Source organism: Brienomyrus brachyistius, chromosome 14, assembly GCF_023856365.1.
Source record: "Brienomyrus brachyistius isolate T26 chromosome 14, BBRACH_0.4, whole genome shotgun sequence".
Taxonomy (NCBI): domain Eukaryota; kingdom Metazoa; phylum Chordata; class Actinopteri; order Osteoglossiformes; family Mormyridae; genus Brienomyrus; species Brienomyrus brachyistius.
This window is the reverse complement of record NC_064546.1, coordinates 14431788-14445448: the sequence shown is the minus strand read 5'-3', so window position 1 is coordinate 14445448 and position 13661 is coordinate 14431788. Positions and strand designations below refer to the sequence as shown.

Genomic DNA, 13661 nt, shown 5'->3' with positions numbered 1-13661 from the left:
TTATTTACATATATTATAAAATTTCCATTTCAATGTCAAAATTTAGTAAAAATGAAAACAACTGTCTTCAATATCCACTGCAAATTTAGAACTGCTAAAATCTAACTTCAAAGCCATGTAATAAATTTTTTGGCAAGTAGTTATTGTAAACCTATTGATTGTTCATACTTGATCTCTAATAAAACAGCCAACGCTATTGAAACTTCAGCAGGACTGCAGTTTTCTCTCTAAACGTATCATTGGTCATCATGAACTTCCAGCTGGTGAGCTAATACAGGATTTCTGTGGAGTTGTTTTAGTTGTTGACGTAACTCAAAATTTAAATCTTATTGGCTCTCCAGAAGGGAGTTGGTAAGATGTTTCTCATAAAAGCCAATGTGAAAGAGAGATTTGCACAAGGCAATTTCCGTTTTCTCCTGACAAGGCTGAGGAATCCATAGACGGACTTTAAGCTGGTTCATGATTTTACTCTGAAATAGATAAGTTTATGAGAATGATTGTAAATGAGGCTGTGTACCTGTATGAACAGAAGCTAGTATTAACAGAAGGGGACGAAGGGGGGGTGGGGGACGCTTCTTTTAGGGCGGGGGACACCTGTGGAGGTGTGGAGGAGAGGAGACCCGATCCAAACGGAGCTGCATCATCAGAATCTCCTGGACAACAAGGCAAGGAAAAAAAAATGTGAAAAGTCTCAGTACAACAGCAAACCACAATCATCTCTCTGATTTCTCACACAGCTCAGACTATCCCACCCTGGTCCCTTGTGTAACTCACCTGATGTCGCAGAGGATTGCTCTAACATGCCCACTTTTACCACCTAATGAGGATTCAGAATAAAATCAGTTTTCCTTCATTTACCAATGTTTTTTTTTCCCCATGCTAAGAACACCCTGAAAAAGGCCTTCTTATAAACCATGCACTGATCAGCCATAACATTAATACCACCTGCCTAATACTCCCAAAACAGCTCTGATCCATTGGGGCATGGTCTCCCCAAGGTCTCTGAAAGTGTCCCGTGATATATGGCACCAAGATGTCAGCAACAGATCCTTTAAGTCCCATATGTTGTGAGGTGGGGCCTCCGGGGATCGGACTTGTTTGTCCAGCATATCCCGTAGTTGCTCGATCAGATTGAGATCCGTAGAATTTCGAGGCCAAGTAAATGCCTTTCAACTCTCTTTCACATTCCTCAAACTATTCCGCAACAATTGCTGAAGTGAGGCAACAAGGCACATTATCCTATTGAAAGAGGCCACTGCCATTCTTGTTCTGTAACGATGTTTAGGTAGGTGGTACGTGTCAAAGCAACATCCACATGAATGTCAGGACCCAAGGCGTCCCAGCAGAACATCGCCCAGAGCATCACTCTACCTCCTCTGGATTGTCTTCTTCTTATAGTGTATCCTGGTGCCATCTCCTCCCAGGCAAATGACACATATGTACCTGACCATCCACTTGACAAAACAAAAAATGTCATTCAGGCAACCTTCTTTCATTGCTCCATGGTCCAGTTCTGACGCCCATGTGCCCATTGTAGGCACCTTTGGCGGTGGCCAGAGGTCAACATGGGACGTCTGACTAGTCTCCAGCTATGCAGCTCCATATGCTACTAGCTGTGATGCACTGTGTGTTCTGACACCTCTATATCATACCCAGTATTAACCTTTTCAACAATTTGTGTTACAGTAGCTCTCCTATGGGAGCAGACCAGGCAGACTAGCCTTAGCTCCCCTCATGCTTGAAAGAGCCTTGTGTGCCCATGACCCCAGTGCCAGTTCACCGGCTGGTCTTCCTTGGACCACTTTTGGTAGGTACTGACCACTGCACACCAGGAACCCCTCACAAGACCTGCCGTTTTGGAGATGCCTGTAGCCATCACAATTGGGCCCTTGTCAAAGTTGCTCAGATCCTTATGCTTGCCCATTTCTCCTCCTTCCAACACATTAAGCTTCAAGAACTGACTGTTTACTGTTCACTTGACATCTGCTATTGTAGCGAGACAATAAATGTTATTAATTTCACCTGTCAGTGGTATTAATGTCATGTCTGATCGGTGCTTATGTTGTATTAAAACCTGCCCAGTTATCTAATGCATATGTGACTGATCATACTTACACCAATAAAAGGTATGAACTTCTGGCAGGAATCTTCATCTGGGCTGAGGAGAAAATACAAAATAATTAAATGAAAACAAATATGAGAAAGAAATACAGAATATCTAAGGATATCTAAGGATACATTCTCTTCTTCTTCGTACCTTTAAACTACTTTCTCATGGTCAAATTCTCCCACAAACATCAGCCAGAGTGATATCAACCCAAACGGTCTGAATGACATGATTTTTGATTAGTCTGCCTGTAACTCGAGCAGATGCAACTAATGTCCTCTCTTAGTGCTGTGTGATAGATGTTTAAATTCTCTCCTTCATTAATAACATTCCGAGACAAGTCTTTTATTTTTCAGAAGCAACTGGCTTGTTTATCCTTGCTATGTCAAAAACCGTTAAGTAAAAAGTTTCTGCTTCTGTAACAATCTACCTAAACCAGATCAGATTCGATTCAGAATCGAAATGCACTCAAATCAATTTTGAAAGGGTTTCTATGTGTTTTCTTGCCATATTATACATGTTTTGACTGTGAAGTCTTTGAGGGTGGTTTTAGTTGTGCTGTGAGGGTTAACTCACTCTGTCTGGCCTTCTTAAATCCAACAGACAACACAAAAACAAACTTGGAGAACCCTTCTGCTGTCTTTTCAAGGCAGATTTCAAGTAGGAGTTTTACTCGCTAATTTCTGTTTTATGATCGTTACATTGTATCAGGTGCTGCTGTAACCCTAGCATGACCCAGAGGCCAAGCATCCAGAAGTCAGCATCAGTGGCAGGGACATGACATAGTTTGTATGAGGGTGAGCATTTGGATTGAATGTAAGCTTTGGCCGGAATTACAGGAATCATTCATTTCAAAATAATCCCCAGATAGATACTATTAATCGTGTCCACTTTTAATAACCAAGTATGCATTGCATTTATGTTAATTCAATGGTTAAAATACAACCCGGGGATTTGGGTCAAATTTCGCCGCTGTGGGTCCAATTGTCAGAAAACAAAAAATAAACCCTTATACATTTTGTCAGAAGCAGGGCATTTTAAACTACGGTCTAAGAAGCAGAGAACAGGACATGCAAGGACTGGGCTTCAAACCAACCCCAAAGTCATTCCCATTTTACAGGCTATGGACGAAATGTACCGCCTCCAGAAATCATTTCACAGCACCAGCTGGGGAAATAAAAGCTCCATCGATCTTCAGAGCAGCAATCAGCAAGGCAGTTCAGGCACTTTCACAAGTGTCTCTTAAGGCCAGGCTTCAATAAGCTGTTTGGACAACTATAAGAAGGTTCATTCCATTTAAACTCGCTCAGACCTCCCAGTTCATGTCATGGGGTTTCGTTAAAAAAGGAAAAAGAAAAACCTCCCTTAAATTCATGGCACCTTACAAAATCATATAGCTCTAGTCCAAATACTTAATTATTAGTATTTAGTATTAGTTTCCTTAAATTTGGCTTTTTTGCGATTATTTGTATGTGTATTCTAAGCCTCCCCAATTGCTTATTTTTCACTGGATTAGGTTGAAATTTATACTGAACATCCAAGAAGAACCCCTGAGGATAATTTGCGATTTGAATTCGTAAGCATTCGGTTTAGAATACACCTAGAAAAAATCTCAAAAACCCTGAGGGCCAATAAAAAATTTATAACTAAAAAAGTATTTGGAGTAGAGTTATAGGATTTTGTAAGGTCCCATGAATTTTCCTGTGTACTTAATGTTAGTTTTCACATGATTTCCCCCCTCCCAAGAAAATCCTTGACATGAACTGGTGAGTTGGAATGGAATGACCCATCATAATGACATCTGATGTGTGTTCAAGAGTTATTTAGCTGTATAAAAACGAGACAAATAAAACATATTCATATACCAATCTGATGCACACAAAATAATGTATGTACAAAACATACACATACTCTATATATATATATATATATATATATATATATATATAAATGAATATGAAACGTCAGTGTATGTTGGTATACATGGTATATAACTCCATTACTAAAGGTACATACATCTCACTTGCATCTAATTCAAAATTTAGCAATCAATATTTCTAGTACTTAAATTTTGTGTAACAAGACAGGCAGAATAGGCAGTTTTAAGCAGAGTGGGGAAAGAAGACAAATGATTATAAAAGAGAATAAAAGGGCAGCCTTCACCACAATCTCTCATTTGATTAATCCATAGATATGTACAGAAGTTACGTCAATCACAAGACTTTATTAAATGTCATTTTGAAATCAAGTTAATTATTCCAGTCAAACAGGATAATTTCAAATATCGTGGCCTAACCCCCAATCCTAGATTTCAGATTAAAAACGATTACGGTGGCATTCTAGATGTGCAAGATGTTGAACTTGAGGACAAATGGGTAAAGACTGCCAAAAAGGAGAGATGATTCAAAAAATTCACCAAGAAGAAAACTAGACTCAAGCAGACCACAATACCTTAATGCTAAATCAAAAAGAAAGCTCTTTTTCCTTCAAAGAAAGCAAAAAAAAGAAACAAATGTAAAACAAATTAAGAAACAGTTATTACTCACACATAAGATGGACATATAGTGAGGTCAGTGTCTCATTGATGGTTAAAACTGTAGCTTTATTACCAATTGCATTAATGCCGGAGCCTGTAGGTTTAAATCCTAGAGCTATAATTGTAGACAGAGCAGCACATAAATGGTTCTCTTTAGTACCAAGGAATCTTTCACATGATACATTATGTACAACAAAATGGATGAACAGATGAATGTATCCATTTATATGTCATTTAGATGTGTATATAAACATTTCGTTTCGTAAGTATACTTACAAAACAATACTGATAGGAATGAAATCTGGTATTGAAAATTTTTATTTATCATGCAATTCAGAATACTGGACTTATTTTTCAATGAAAATTATAAAATAAATCTCTCGAGTCCGAATTCTGATTGATTTAAATGGTTGCTACTATTGTAAACATTTCACAAAAAAAGTATGTATGAATTATGCATGTCTGTGACCTGCAGTTCAAGGAATCGAAAGGATATTAAAAGGAACCCACCTTTTCTGCTTGTAAGTAAGCATAGCCTCAGAAATTGGCAGTTGATGTGCCCCATTGGCACCCACCATGTACTGTGTGATCCTTGATACCACATCTGGACTTTCCTGAACTATTGATAAGAGGGAAACACAGACACAGTCCCATCTACTCAACATTCAACACACAATAGTAAATTTAACACATTTTCTGGTAGAACTCATCAGCCAAAATCATAGGTATTGCTTACTTCCAATATTTTAAAACATTTTAAAACACCTTAAATACCCTTAAATGCAGATTATTCAGGAGTGGAGTAAGTGGTGGAAGTCACTCTTACCTCCTACTGGAGCCTCGGGTTTGTGGAAAAGGTCTTTCCAGGCCGCATCTTGGAATAGATTATTATAGCGGTAATCAATAGTGCCCAGGTATTTTGAGACAGCGTGGGAACCTGAGTGTATACAGAAAACGGTGACGCTTGACTGTAAATCAACTAACAGACACGCTGCTTAAGTACCATCGAAACTCACCAAATGGGATAATTAGGAAGCGCATGTAACCCAGCCAGTCAGGGGTCTTATGGGACAGGTGATCAACAAAGAGACGCAAGACCACACTGAGGTAGTGCTGTGCCCCCGCAACTGCGATTTTGATGGGAACGGGTGTCTGGGAATTACAGTTGCAGCTGACCAGGAGAAAAAAAAAACGCAAAAAGAGAGACACCCTCAGTTTATGGTCAAATATGAGATTCCGACAAAGCGCTCCATGGTCATATTGTTATCCCAAAATAGCCCAATAACTAGTATACCACATAATAAATAAATGTAAACACCCTATTTTAAGCCTTTTTGTCAGGTACAGACTGGGAACCGCTATAGTGTTGAGGTAAGAAAGGGGGAAGGCAGAAAGATATGAAAATGTAAATAAAATCGAAGAATTCAAAACTTTATTTACAATCTCTGGATGCGTGAGACAATGGTGTTAAAAGCAGCCTGGATGTCGGCAGTAGTACAGGTGCAGACAACTGGAAGGTGATGGTTCTGGAGAACATCTGACAGGTACTGAAAATGGAGCAGAAATAAAATGGAATAGAGAGGAATAACTTAACTAGCCTAAAGAGGGAAATAATCCATGAAAAAAATTAACAATGCTAAGTTTCTCACCTGTCCCTGCCAATCTGACGTATTGATGAGTATTATACTATCTGGTAAGTGGTCATCCAACACCAAGATATGGTTGAGCTGATCGTAAACAGTTTTTCTGGGTATCTAATGAGGAGGAACCCATGCACATAAGAAGCAGGGGCAAAACATTCATTTAGTTCATTAAAAAACAATAAAACCACAGGCAACAACAGACCAATTTTCAATTTAATGCTAGAGTTGTTTTTCTTGGTACCTGTAGGTGGCAGCGAGTATCCAGGGAACGTTCATTGTCTAGACTGTTAGCCCTTTCGTTCTGGGGCCTGTTCGGCTGTCGCTCTTTGAGGGAAGTACTTCTACCTCTTCGTCCAGTTACCTTTGGCTCCTGTCTAAAATTGAGAAGACACTGCTGACAAAGCAGCGTGCTTTTTATACTGGGAGGAGACAGCAAACTGACATAATGCAATGATTGGTGGAGATGAAGAATAAACAATGGATCAAGAGGCACTAGGAAGTGGAACAAGGACTTACTTGCTGGATGGGATAATGAGTGATTCTGTTTTGGTCATCCTGCCACTAGGGGGTAGCATTTCTAAGGTGCCCATGCTGTCCAAATCTATTTCAGTGCTGGGAGACAGAGTTTCTTGGTGCTCCTGCTGGTTCAGTACAGACTATAAAGTCACAGAAAAGAAAAATTATAAATAAGGAAACTGGCAGTTACAAACCTCTAAACTTCTAAATATATTTCGTAATAGAAAAAAAAAATCTGGGAATGCATACAAAGGAGATGTTATCCGAACTGTTGTCCATCTGGACTTTGGCCGCACTGATTTTTGCCTTGTCGGGATCCATCTGAAAGAAGAGTGGCAAGAAGAGATCAGCCCCAGATAAAACTGTCTGATGAAATGTGATCACACCTGCAGAACAATAATGTACTGATGTTTTTTCCACATTAAATTAATGATGATGTTAACTGGACACTGGATTTGTTATCAGCAAATTTGTATTTGTACAAGACAAACAACATCAATGATCAAATGACAGAACTCACTGGACTCGGGGGTTCGCGTTGGCTATTGCTATGGATGCTGCCAATTTCTGTCTGGGAACTTGAGAGAGACAGTCCCTCGAAGTACGGCCTGAAACATAAATAAACTGTAGGAACCTTATATGTTCGGTCTGTTTATATACTAACCTTATGTCAACAAATAGTGCTGTTTTTGTGCCTGTTGTCGATTTGTTTCGACAATCATTTGTGCTGACCAACTGTCGCTCTCTCCTCCGTACAGCTGGACACCCTTTACTCGGGCCAGACACCGACTGAGCTCATGCCATGGACACAGCAGACAATGCAATAATACTGCTCAGTCGAGGCCTGAAGACTAGCCTGCAGTCCGCTAAAGAAAGAGCTGATCAAACACTGGGGTTATATTGCACAGAAGACATAATACAAGATGGCACTAGACTAAAACACACACTATTTTCTCACCTGTTTATTGTTTACATGCCCAGGAGGGTTTGGGGAGCCACTAGATTTGGCCCCTAGAGGTTTTTCCCCTACAAAATGTAGTTTTGTTTCCTCCATTGTCTTCTGCTTCCTATTCACTCTCCATTTAGACCCTTTATTACCCTAAACTGTCGTGTGTTACTACGTGACACGATTGTTTGCCAAAAGTGCATTGGGTCAACCAACATTTGGAAAGGTGCATCATAAAAATTAATTTAACTGAAATTTGCATTTGTATACTGCAGCTATTACAGCATTTTCACAGCACTAATATTTTGTAGAACAGATATATTCTACCAACGTTTACTGAAGTATCTCTTTTTCAAATAAAAATACCACAACAGATTTCCAGAAATGGATCATGAAACTGCATTGTTACATTCATTTTGTACTCCAAATTTCCGTTGCAACAGGGATCTCTTTTACAGTACAGAAACGTTGACAAATTTAGTAACATAACCCACCTAATTTCACAAAGGTGGCCTCACGAACCTTGATATGGGTAAGGAAAGGTTAACTTTATTACTTAGTATTTTTATATCATAACTACAAAAAATGTCTGTCAGCAAACAAGTAGAAAAAAACGACAGATTTTATACATAAAAGTTATTTATCTATGTTATGAGTCATCTGTCTACGTTATGAGCCCGCAAGAGGAAAACATCCAAAGGGACAGGTTCAAGTAATTGCTCATTATTATGGCTAATAATCAGCAGTCACATAGCAACAGTCATTTCAGTTGATCCTGACAACACAAATTAAACTTCCAAGAGTAAATGGATTGCCGTGTGGACTCAAAACCTGGTATAGTCTCTTAATTTGACACTCTCACCCTCTTCTGGTTGCCTACTTCTTATATTAACCAGACCATTCCCACAGATGTAAACATAAAAGGGGGGGAAAAAACGCTTAAAAACATATTAAGACACTGTAACCACTACTTCAAAACACTCCTTCAGATAGCAAAACTAAAGAATGTTCTCTGTCTCCAGATGTACTGTGGAGGTACACACAAGGAGGCATTTGTCTTTTAGCTCTACTATTGCTCTACTGTTTCGGTGTCACCCTGTGTCTTTGACACCAGCATTCTTCATGAAACCGCTCAGATCTGTCTCTGGGTCCGGACCACCATAGAAAAGTGGCTTCAAAGCCATTTTCCAACCACCCTGGTCAGGAGTTACAAGTATTTGAAGTCAGTTTAGGATTGAGCCACCCTAGAAAGGACATCAATACAATCAAAGTCCTCTCTGGGAAAATTCTATACTGTTAAGAACATTGACAAATGTAAATCCATGATTTCTGGCTTATTTTTGGGCTGTATTTGTATGTTTTGTTATTGAATTTCAGTATGTAAACGGTATGTAAACTTTCTCTACAAGGAAGCAATTAGGGGTCAAAGCCAATACATAAAAATAAAATCTAGTGGTGGATGAGTGTGAGAATGGGGTTGGCATGGAGGATCCAGGGCAGTGTTCCCACCCAGTCCTCAGGGACCCCCACATGGTCCACTTTTTTGCTCGATCGAAATGTGGACAGTCTGGCACAGAGCTTGGAGGAAGCAAAAACGTGGACTATCTAGGGCTCCCTGAGATCCGGATTGAGAAACACTGATCCGGGGGGCAGAGGAGAGTCAAAACACAGCTTCCTCAACTCACCCATAGCTATCCATAGTGTAGCTAGCATTAGTGACAGAGCTACAGAATGAGAACTACTGCGAACAATAAAATGAGAGAGAATGTGAGTCTTTAAGAAGACCAGAAGCTTCATTTTAGTCCTTACATTCCAGCTCTTGTATTACCACAGTCTCTTTGTCCCTTTATCCTGCTCTCAAATTCGTTAAATCCCAAGAATTCTAAAACTGTTTCAGTTCCATCCTCCAACCCTCACAGCACATTAATCTGCTCATCGCCCCAAAGAAAGAAAGTCTTTCAAATGTATGGGGTATTATCTGCAAAACCAACAATTAATTTTTAAAGATTTCAAATGAGTTAAATCAAGCCTGCTAATTAGCAGACAAAATGTGGTACTTGTATGTTCCATTGCCCTACTACTGAACAGAAGAATGATTTAAGAATAACCAAAATCCAGCAGTTATCCTCTAATCTCAAGTCTGTTACAGATTGGAATTTGTAACACTCACAGTTCAACGTGCTGCCCTTTTCTTGCATAAACTTATGAGAGTGTATGACTTGTTATAATGCAGACGGGTGTTGCATTTTCTAAACAGGAAACGCCTTTCACACATAAAACACCATTTTAGGTACATTTATCACAACTCACATCACGTTTAGAAATCAAAATGTGTTTACATAAACAGATTCACCATTTTAAGGCAGGCAACTGTAGTATCTACACAACTCTCTTTGTGTAGATTTGTGTAGATTTTTGTAGATTTTGTGTAGATTTCTCAGTTGTGTCTCTACACAACTGCTGCTAAATCCCTCTATTTCCCTTTTATTGTGAATAGTTTTTCCCTTTCCCCCCTCCCTACTCGTATCCTTATCTTTATGTTGGCTCTTACCTTAGTAATTGTATTTTAAATTCCTCCTCTTATATTGTATTTTTTTTATTGTATTTTTTATAACTTGTAATATGCTGGTGTACTGCTGCTGGAAACTAGAATTTCCCAGAGGAACCTTCCCGAGGGATTAATAAAGATCGATCTATCTATCTATCTATCTGGGCATTGAAAATCAGACACAATCTTCTACTATACATTTAATATTGGAGAACCATTAATGGACACAAATGATTTAATAAATAAAATACCACTGACATTCTGCAGCAGAAGAGTGGGCTTGCACGTGGAGTGAGTCAAACCCAGATTTTAGACCAAACGAAAACATTGCCATCCATGATCCACCCTTCCTTCTGGCCTCTCAGAATCACCGATTCCTCCCCCCACAGATCTTGCTGTCATCTAGATATAGGCTTATTGATCCCATGCGGGAAATTCTGGATGACACAGGAGCTTTGCATGCCCTGACTAAACAAAACCCAGAGGGTAATGGGCAAGAAGGAAAATAAACTCTCAGACAGAAGAATGTAACTCACTTGAGTTTGGGCTTTGGAGTGCTTAGGACACTGTCATCATCATCCAGTTCGGGACAGCTGTCACTGGGATTTTCAAACTCCAGACTCTCCAGGTCTACGTCCTCTTCGACCTCTGGAGGGGGGTCAACTGCCTCCTGTTCAGAGTCCAGCACCTTCGGAAGGATAAAAATAAAACTGCAGTGAAAATGGAAATGCATTGTATTTAAAAACGCTAAATGCCTAAACTAAAAAAACAAGACAAATAAAACTACAAACCTCATCTGACACTCTGAATCTCTTCAGAAGAGCGACAACCCGCTGCTTAAAGTTTTGCTGCTAAAGAAAGAAAAACTGAATATCAAGTCTTGAATGAAATCACATTCTTTCTCCATGTATGGAAATATTCATGCCCATTTTCTTTTTTGTCCATATTGCGCTACAGTTTCTACAGCCAACAACGATAGAGTTGGACACATAAATAGTACACTGTATATTTATATATTATATACATATATATATATATATATATATATATATATATATATATATATATATATATATAATAAAAATGCGAGAGAAAAACAGGGAATAAAAGGAAAGGAGAAATTAAAATGTGCTGAACAATTTTCGTTAGTCTCTCTGATTTCATATGCTTATATGTAATAAATTCCGTCATATAACCACATTATCATGCATGAAAAGCACCCAGAAAATGACTTTGCTAAAGAGATTTATCTTGTTGAAAGCATTATTTGTATTTCACAATCTAGGATCTCATATTTTATAAATGATGTATTTACTTGTTTTTTTTTTAAGAAAGTATTTTAATTTACTTTAAAATATATATATATATATATATATATATATATATATATATATATATATATATATTTCGTTTTACCCTTATACTGATGACGCATTTTTGATCACCGAAAAAAAGAGATTAAGGTTTTCACTGGTTTTATGAATTTGACTGGTAAACTTTGTTGGCCCTTACACCCATAAACAAATGGACCGAAAAATCAAATTCAGAGAATCTAGTTAATTTTTATCTGAAGAATAATATATTTTCAACAGCATTTTCAAATTCCATAAAGATACTGTATAACGTGTCAATATCAGTCAGCATAATCTTCATTTAAAGAACCCACATAAGATAATTAAAGTACTTACCTTGTTAACCTTTGCTGACCTGTAAGTTTTTTGTTCAGTTAATTTTTTACATTAAGAACTCTTTGGTAAAGATTTTATTCAGAAGCATCAGCATCCAGACTCATAAAGGAGAACTCAATTTAAAAATTCAAACATTAGTAAGGTGAGGTTTTCAGATGCGTCTTTAGAAAATTAAATATCATCGATGACTCATGATAGAAATATGATGCTTCTTACTAACACACAAAACATTTGATGTTCCATGAACTGCACAGAATTAATAAGCTTTAACCCAAATTTCTGAGTAAAATCATTACTGATAAATCTCCTTAATTTCTTTTGAGAGTGGGACAAAAATATATCAAGAATAAAGAAATATAATAATTAAGTCATCTAGAAATTTTAACCTCAATACACCATAACATGCTGCCAGAGCATGGTTATGTCCTTCTTTAAAATACGGATGGGATTCATAAATAAGTGAGAGCGATGTGCTTCAAACGAGGCCTACCCTTGTGATAGATGTGGTTCTTCCTATGGACCTCCTCTGTTTCTTAGGTTTTCTCACATCATACTCATCATCCTCCAAATCCTGAAGACAGAGAATAAAAACTGAAATCGGAACGAAATCAAAATTTCTGCATTTAAAAATAAATTGAAGTTATTCCCATTTATATTATTCATACTATTCAGTTTTAGCTGGTTTATTGAACAAATTTCAAATAAACTATCCCTCAACATTTAAGATTTTTCCTAAATTATAAAACGTAGCCAGATCTGCTTATTCTGGTTATTCTAATATTATCATCTGTTCCTGGAATTGCAGGACACCCTGGGTGGGACGCTGCTCCATCGCAGAGCGTGCATGCATGCATGCACACACACACACACGCACACACACATATACAAAAACAAACACACACACAAACAATCAAAAACACACACATGCACACACAAATACACACGCACTCACAAACACACACGCACTCACAAACACACACACAAACAAGAAAAACAAACACACCAACAAACAAACACACGCATATACAAATATAAACACGCACACACACGTACTATAAGCAATCTATAGACACAAATTCACCTGACCTCATGCTTTTGGACTGCGGCCGGAAACTGGAGTACCCACAGCAAAGTAACATAAACACAGAATACTATTCACATCGCCAGTTTTTTACTTACTTGTCCATGTACTGCATCATCGCTGGCTTCCTGTTCAGAAGAGAAGCTCTCATATTCCTCTTCTGAGTAGTTATCTGAGGTCAAAATATAAACGTATAAAATGAAAGTCAATATCATTTGCTTCAAAAGATTCACAAAGCTTGTTAGGACCGTCAGACAAGACAGAGAATATCTGTACAAAACAGCAGTGCTTGATATTGGTGCAGCAGGTCTACCTGTACATTTTATCTTCAGTCCTTCATGTAGTGCCACCTCCTCATGATCAATTGGCTGGCTGGATAAAGAGAAAATCCAGATCTCAGCCACCTTCCCTAGCATGTCTTTCTGGTTGCTGCATAAAGGCAGCACCTGACTTCCTTCAGTGGGATACTGCATCACCTGGATGGAGGCACAACGTTGGGAAGGTTACTGCACAGTAAAAGAGGCACAATATTGCCTGGAGCTTCATACCATTGTTGTTACAAAGGGCCAATATTACCACCTCCAGAGAAGCCAGTC

General features: G+C 38.3%; 1 protein-coding gene across 3 annotated transcripts in view; it reads right to left on the bottom strand.

Annotated features, from left to right (window-relative positions):
* pacs2 (phosphofurin acidic cluster sorting protein 2) overlaps positions 1-13661 on the bottom strand; it is a 33379-nt gene that overhangs the window by 5754 nt on the left and 13964 nt on the right. The window contains exons 5-22 of one of the 3 annotated variants that reach the window (XM_048975081.1): positions 13379-13541; positions 13164-13237; positions 12475-12555; positions 11088-11147; positions 10833-10984; positions 7323-7410; positions 7052-7123; positions 6803-6942; positions 6528-6660; positions 6293-6397; positions 6084-6190; positions 5660-5814; positions 5470-5580; positions 5154-5262; positions 4559-4591; positions 2116-2158; positions 775-817; positions 518-653 (exon numbers count right to left, since the gene is read on the bottom strand). In XM_048975081.1, the coding sequence (XP_048831038.1) occupies positions 518-653; positions 775-817; positions 2116-2158; positions 4559-4591; positions 5154-5262; positions 5470-5580; positions 5660-5814; positions 6084-6190; positions 6293-6397; positions 6528-6660; positions 6803-6942; positions 7052-7123; positions 7323-7410; positions 10833-10984; positions 11088-11147; positions 12475-12555; positions 13164-13237; positions 13379-13541 (1805 nt within the window). The remainder of the gene's footprint in view (positions 1-517; positions 654-774; positions 818-2115; positions 2159-4558; positions 4592-5153; positions 5263-5469; positions 5581-5659; positions 5815-6083; positions 6191-6292; positions 6398-6527; positions 6661-6802; positions 6943-7051; positions 7124-7322; positions 7411-10832; positions 10985-11087; positions 11148-12474; positions 12556-13163; positions 13238-13378; positions 13542-13661) is intronic. The other 2 variants (XM_048975082.1, XM_048975083.1) reach the window with 2 other exon arrangements.